The 7,839-nt window shown below is 37.2% G+C and overlaps 1 protein-coding gene across 1 annotated transcript; it reads left to right on the plus strand.

The window, feature by feature from the left end:
* The first annotated feature begins 822 nt into the window (after window positions 1-822).
* Window positions 823-7,330, plus strand: LOC121976731 (plasma membrane ATPase-like). The gene is made up of 16 exons (XM_042529031.1): window positions 823-1,003; window positions 2,652-2,771; window positions 2,847-3,083; window positions 3,170-3,931; window positions 4,018-4,140; window positions 4,243-4,347; window positions 4,425-4,569; window positions 4,656-4,820; window positions 4,901-5,139; window positions 5,221-5,253; window positions 5,336-5,417; window positions 5,522-5,682; window positions 5,901-6,074; window positions 6,435-6,617; window positions 6,705-6,886; window positions 7,005-7,330. The coding sequence occupies exons 1-16, from the start codon at window positions 947-949 to the stop codon at window positions 7,099-7,101; spliced, it is 2,865 nt and encodes a 954-aa protein (XP_042384965.1). The 5' UTR covers window positions 823-946; the 3' UTR covers window positions 7,102-7,330.
* The last annotated feature ends 509 nt before the right edge of the window (window positions 7,331-7,839 follow it).

Here is a 7,839-nt window from a genome sequence, read left to right on the forward strand (position 1 = left end):
TTAGTCGATTGGTAATGCCCATTCGAATGCACATGAAACACACAACTCTCATTTAATTTCGAGTTAAAAAAATAAATTGATATATGAATTTAAATTATGAAAATTTAAAAGTTATAATATCTTTGATTGAGAATCATATCTATAATAAAGAAAAATATAGATATAATAATGCAATTATTGAGTGTGGGCCCATTTGGACTTTGCAACTCGGCCCCCGCTTCAATATTATCTTTTAAATGAAAATTTCAAATTGACTTTTGTTTTATTAAAAAAAATTTGGAAAATTGCTCTTCTGATTATTCCAAAAGTCAAGTCGGACTCTTTTATTCTTTAATTATACTGAAAAAATATTTAATATGACATTAAATAAAAAGGAAATCATTATTAAATGTGACGTGCGTGACATTTTAAACTAATTAATTCGAAAATAACGCGGTTAACATTGGAGAGTCCTTATCGAATGGAAATGTTTTAATTATTTTCCCGTAATTCCAAAATACATTAAAAAAATTGTAACATGTCATTTACTCTACGTTGTAACGGTCCGACGACCCGGTTTATCCGCATTAATAAGTGGTTTGGATGGGTTACGGGGAATCGCAGCGCCGTAACAAATTTAAACGGTACGTGGCCGATACTGCCTGCGTCGGGACGACCGCCACATTAATGGTATCGGCTTTCGGTAACGGAAATGGGGTCTAGTCTTTTCCCAATAGTGATTTGACACGTCGCAAGTTAGGCTCGGCGTGTCCGCAAGCGTGCGTCTGCATAGTATATTTCTATGCGGGAGTAGGTATCGGGGGGAAGAGGACTATAAAAGGCGGCGGAGACGCACCTTCTTCTCTGAGGAAGCTTTCACAAGGGTCTCCTGCGTCTGCTTTTGGTCGTCCGCGAGAGAGAGGGAGAGTGGGCGAAAGTGCTGTTCTCTGCTCGCACACGGATCGGGATGGCTGGAGCCAAGGCGATAAGCTTGGACGAGATCAAGAATGAGAACGTCGATTTGGTATGTGTGCATTTCCTTACCCTACTCTTCTCGATCTGTAAGATTCAGTGATTGATTAGGTCTTTTAAGATTGTCTTATTCATACGTTTTGATTTTTCTTGGCGTGAACCGGATCGATCTGAGTGCGTTTGCTTTTGTTGTCAAGTTGCTCTCGGTTCTTGTCAAATTGCATTCGAGATCAATTTCCTTTTTTTTTTCCTGTAAATTCTTCGCCCTTTTTTCCATTTCATTTGTTCTCAAACCCTAGTGTGGTTGAAATATGCTATTCTGATACTAGAATGGTGAATTTTTTTACCTTTTTCATGAGAAAAGAAATGATAACAAGTATTAAATATATTATTTGCAAATAAAAAAAAGGTAGAAAAGAGTTTTATTCCGATTCTTTATTTATATTGAAACCTTATGGCACGAAGAAAGCAAAGTTTGGGTTTTCAATAATAACTAGTATTAAATAGCGCAATTACTTTCTTTTCTTTTGTTCTCTCCAAATAAATGCAAGTAATTAAAAGTTGATGGGAAAACAGTATAATATGATTTTCTTCGTATTTAGACTACTTTCATCCTTTGTCTGTTTACTTTGCTTAACTCAATATTAAAAAATTGATATGGAAGAGAAAATTGAGATCCACTATTTCGGTCTCCGTCCACTTTTGAGTGCGTTGGACTTTATCGTGCGAAGGGATGACAATCGATCGATTTCATATTTTTTGTTCCCATTTTTATTTATTATATTCATTTTCACCGGCTTTTTAACTTTTATTCACATCCCCGAGAATTGGATATCGTCCTCATGTTTATATACCTATTATCTTTTATATTAATATTTTTTTTATTACATTCAACTATTCTCATTCAAAAAACATAATAAAATTAATATCATATCTAAAAAAAATATAATTAAAAAAATGATTAAACATCTATAACATATTATAATGTAATCATTTTCAATAAATATATAACCGATTACCCGAATGTCAATACCAGGTCAAAAAAAATTCCTCCTAGATCATCCATCGGATTGGGAGGAAGTTATCATCTGGCCTTGTTTCCTTTCATTTTGTTCATCATAATAGACCATCTTCTACTATTGAACACCAATTCGGTGTCGTTTTTTTTTTCTATTAAAATAAAATATCTGCCAAGTCTTAGCCTCATTCACTCAAATATGAGTGATAAATTCTGCAGTAGCCCATATTTTGATGTGGGAATCATGATCAATAAATTGGTATCGATCATCATCCGACACAGGGTTCGTGGTTATAATTCGTAGCTTCTACCCTTGTTCCAGCGGTGTGTTGGCAGCCTTTTCTTCTACAGTTTCGTGATAACAAAGTTATCAAAAAAAGTTTGATTTTTTTTTCTACTTTGTAAAGTTGACGATGCCATGGAATCGATCCCACTCTGATTTTTTTCTGATTAAGAATTGTGGTTTTTATTGCAAAAGTAGTTATATATTTTAAAATACAAATAAAAAGAAGAACTTGCATTCTGGAGGAACGAACTTGTACGGTGCTAACTGACTGATTAAATCGCTGAGGTGTCATCCAACAGCTGGAAAGATTTGCTGAGTTAACTTTGATACAAAAGTTGGTTAGTCCTTAGGATTTTGTATTATTTTTGTTAATAAATTTGTCTTGGTTAATCTCAGGAACGGATTCCTATTGAGGAGGTTTTTGAGCAACTGAAGTGTACCAGGGAAGGTCTCTCTTCCTCGGAAGGAGAGAATCGACTTCAAATCTTTGGGCCAAACAAACTTGAAGAGAAGAAGGTTCAACTTTTACTTTGTTTTATTGTACTGAACTTTGAGATTGAAAAAAAAAATACCGTTTCTTTTGATTTTCAGGAGAGCAAATTTCTCAAATTTTTGGGTTTCATGTGGAACCCCCTTTCATGGGTGATGGAAATGGCTGCCATCATGGCCATTGCCTTGGCCAACGGCGGTGGAAAACCCCCAGACTGGCAAGACTTTGTCGGTATTGTAGTGCTGCTCGTGATAAACTCCACCATCAGTTTCATTGAAGAAAACAATGCTGGCAATGCTGCTGCAGCTCTTATGGCTGGCCTGGCTCCAAAAACGAAGGTACAAGCTTATACGATCCCTTGGGAGCTTCCTTTCTTTCCTGTAAATTCTGTTTACCAAAATTGTTGTTGATTTGATGCTTTCAGGTGCTCAGAGATGGCCGCTGGTGTGAGCAGGAAGCTTCCATACTTGTTCCTGGTGATATAATCAGCATTAAACTTGGAGATATTGTCCCTGCTGATGCCCGACTCTTGGAAGGTGATCCTTTGAAAATAGACCAGTCTGCGTTAACTGGAGAATCTCTCCCTGTCACTAAGAACCCAGGAGATGAAGTGTTCTCCGGGTCAACTTGTAAGCAGGGTGAGATTGAGGCCGTTGTCATTGCCACTGGTGTGCATACATTTTTTGGGAAGGCTGCTCACTTGGTGGACAGCACAAACCAAGTTGGTCATTTCCAGAAGGTCCTCACAGCCATTGGCAATTTCTGCATTTGCTCCATTGTTATTGGAATGGTTGTGGAGATCATCGTCATGTATCCTATTCAGCATCGAAAATACAGAAATGGGATTGATAATCTCTTGGTCCTCTTGATTGGAGGCATACCGATTGCTATGCCTACTGTCTTGTCAGTGACTATGGCTATTGGATCCCACAGGCTGTCTGAGCAAGGCGCTATCACAAAGAGGATGACGGCAATAGAGGAGATGGCCGGTATGGATGTTCTCTGCAGTGACAAAACTGGGACACTAACACTCAACAAGTTGAGTGTCGATAAGAACCTCATTGAGGTCTTTGCAAAGGGTGTTGATAAAGAGTATGTGGTCTTATTGGCTGCAAGAGCATCGAGAACTGAGAATCAGGATGCTATTGATGCTGCCATGGTTGGGATGCTTGCAGACCCAAAGGAGGTAGTACTTTATGTGATGCTTTCTAATTCATATTCTTCCATTGATTTTGCTAGCTAGGTTTAAAAAGTGTTTGATATCAAATACAGGCTAGAGCAGGTATAAGGGAAGTACATTTTCTTCCCTTCAACCCTGTTGATAAAAGAACTGCTCTGACCTACATTGATTCAAATGGAAGCTGGCACCGTGTAAGCAAAGGTGCTCCAGAGCAGGTATTTTGTTTTCGATATTTTATCTTATTGTCTGTCATAAGAAAAAAAAATGTCCACTTTTCGTTCAATTTTATCTGAGCATTAACTTCTACTTGGGATTAGATTGTGAGCCTTTGCAATTGCAAAGAAGATGTCAGGCACAAAGTGCATAGTGTTATTGACAAGTATGCTGAACGTGGATTAAGATCACTGGCTGTTGCAAGACAGGTTGCTTTTCCAATCCATTAATCTAATTGTAGTATATTGAATTTACTATTACTCACAAGTATTTTTCTATTTGACAGGAGGTACCAGAGAAGTCCAAGGAGAGTCCAGGGACGCCATGGCAGTTTGTTGGTTTATTACCTCTATTTGATCCACCTCGGCATGACAGTGCAGAAACTATTCGCAGGGCCCTCAATCTTGGAGTCAACGTCAAGATGATTACTGGTAGGAGAACATCTATTTGCCCTTTTCTTAATATTGTCTTTAATTTAATTTCTTTATTGTTCTTGACGTGATTTATTCATATTCAGGTGATCAACTTGCTATAGCTAAGGAGACAGGTAGAAGGCTTGGAATGGGAACCAATATGTATCCTTCCTCCTCATTGCTTGGCCAAAATAAGGATGCATCATTGGAAGCACTTCCAGTTGATGAACTAATTGAAAAGGCCGATGGTTTTGCTGGAGTTTTTCCCGGTCAGATTGATGACCTTATGCTCTCAACTATTACTTTGGTTATCTGATCTCAAAATATTGATCATTTTCTTTCTGAGCAGAACACAAATACGAAATTGTGAAGAAGTTGCAGGAACGGAAGCACATTTGTGGAATGACTGGAGATGGTGTTAATGATGCCCCTGCTTTGAAGAAAGCTGATATTGGAATTGCAGTTGCTGATGCTACAGATGCTGCTAGAAGTGCTTCGGACATTGTCCTCACTGAGCCTGGGCTTAGTGTGATTATCAGTGCTGTCCTTACTAGCCGAGCTATTTTCCAGAGGATGAAGAACTACACAGTTTGTACCTAACTATCAGTACATTGTTATTTTTTCTCCTTTAATATTTCTGATGTAGAGTTATGATTTTCTTCTCCTCAGATTTATGCTGTCTCCATCACCATTCGTATTGTGGTAAGCATTGGTTGAAACTAACTGTCATTTTGGTGATTTTGCTTCTTCCTTTTTCCTCCACTTCTAACTTAATTTCTTGCAGCTTGGTTTCATGCTTATTGCACTAATATGGAAATTTGACTTTTCGCCGTTCATGGTTTTGATCATTGCCATCCTAAATGATGGTAAGTTTAGACAACAAATATTTGCCGTAACTATGCGCTTCCCATCTTTTACCGTCGTGTTTTTTTTATGATGGCAAGTTGCTAAGTTGATTTTGCAACATCAGGTACAATCATGACAATATCAAAGGACAGAGTGAAGCCTTCCCCATTGCCTGATAGTTGGAAATTGAACGAGATATTTGCTACCGGCATTGTTTATGGAAGTTATATGGCTTTAATGACTGTTATCTTCTTTTGGGCAATGAAAGACACTGACTTCTTCCCTGTATGTCTACACTGACTGTTATATGGCTCTTCACTTTTAGAAAATTCAAGATTAATTAACTTTAACTTGCTATACTTGAACTTTTAAACATGGAATTCATGATTGCACATCATACAACTGCCTGTAAATCATGTAATGTGAGGTTCAAACCGCTATGAATAATACATACACTATCTCGGCCATGGAAATTAACATTATTTCCTTGGATATATTTGCAGGATAAATTTGGTGTCAGGTCATTGAGAAATAGTGAAGATGAGATGATGTCTGCTTTATACCTACAAGTCAGTATTATTAGCCAGGCACTTATCTTTGTTACACGCTCCCGCAGCTGGTTTTTCGTCGAACGCCCTGGACTTCTGTTAGTCAGTGCCTTCCTTATTGCTCAGCTTGTAAGATCATCCACCTACTTTCATATCTTTCACTTTCAATTATGTTTCTGTTATCACTTTGCCGTATCCTTGTTGCTATTGCACACAGCACACTACTCTATTTGTTTTGCTTAGTTTGTAAATTTTAAAAGTTTGGATGAGGAAAGTGGTTTACTACCTCTGTTATTGCTAATTTTTAAGTCCATGTTCAGTATGTAATCCTTCAATTCATTGGAGGATGATGACATTGTTTATATAACAAAAATTGCTGATCAGAATTGTTTTAGCCAACTAGACAACATTCAATGAAAAAGGTATCTATCAGATAGATTTTTAAAATCATTAAATTTGTCTAAAATTGGTGTTTCGATTCTGTGGCAGGTTGCATCTATGATAGCTGTGTATGCTGATTGGGGCTTTGCGCGGATAAAAGGAATAGGTTGGGGTTGGGCTGGTATCATCTGGCTTTACAGCATCATCACCTTCTTCCCGCTCGATTGGTTCAAATTTGCAATTCGTTATATTCTTAGTGGGAAAGCTTGGGATAACCTCCTGCAGAACAAGGTTCTTAGTTTATTCACTTGGACATCCTCAGTCCTATCAGCTAAGTTTGCACATTTCTTTCTCTCTCTGATCTTGTTCAATTTACAGACTGCTTTCACCACCAAGAAGGATTACGGTAAGGAAGAAAGGGAAGCTCAGTGGGCAACGGCACAAAGAACTCTTCATGGACTCCAACCCCCTGAGAGTGCCAACCTCTTCCCTGAGAAGAGTAGCTACCGAGAACTCTCCGAGATTGCTGAGCAAGCTAAAAGACGAGCCGAAATTGCAAGGTGCCAATTCGCCATATACTTTTGAATAATCTGAACTTTTCTCTAACTAAAAAATAAAAAAGCAGCTTTACTGAATTCTTAATAGCTGATATCTTCTATTGTTTTGAGAAAATTTTAGGCTTCGTGAGCTCCATACTCTCAAAGGTCATGTGGAATCAGTGTTCAAGCTCAAAGGTCTCGATATCGACAACATCCAGCAGCATTACACAGTATGAGACCAAAACAAAGAGGGTTGTAGAACTGCAACTGGAATGGAAGAAGCACACTTTGTTAGAGTAGGATTTATGAGGATGGCCATGCTTTTCTTCTCTTTTTTTGTAGTTCAAGTATTGGGTCTTCCCAGTATAACTGTGCCATGGTGTGCTTATAATGTTTGTGATCCAGGTTTGAAATGACTTTTCTAAAAATGAAACTTTCTATAAAATTAATATTAATAACTTTTAACTTTGTGTTGTTTTTTCTTTCAATTTGTGGGCCTATCTTTAATACATCTCAATTCGCATACCATCCTTATCTTGGCCTATATTGGATCTGATTTGGCGATCGTTTATCCCCAGTCAAATCTGGGTGTCGCCTTATCAAAAAAAAAAAAAAAAATGGAAGATTTTTTATTCTACTGATTTAATTTGATGAACTTAATCCCTGAAGCCGGAGAAGTATAAGCCATAGCTTTTTTCTCAAAATCTGGTTAACTAAAAGAAATATTTTGAGTGTGCATAATTGTACTGTAGATTTATTGTAACAAATCAAGGAGAAAGTCATTTACCGCTTAGCATATTTATCGAATCTTTTAAATTATATATAAAATTAATCAATCATATTTATCGATTCTTTTGAGTTATATATACCTGTATATATTTATCACATGTCCATGTATTAGCAAATTACCCAATCCAATTGCCACAATCAAATAATAATTAATTAGATTATATGAAATTACCATCTGCAATATT

This window comes from Zingiber officinale, chromosome 4B (genome assembly GCF_018446385.1).
Source record: "Zingiber officinale cultivar Zhangliang chromosome 4B, Zo_v1.1, whole genome shotgun sequence".
NCBI lineage: Eukaryota > Viridiplantae > Streptophyta > Magnoliopsida > Zingiberales > Zingiberaceae > Zingiber > Zingiber officinale.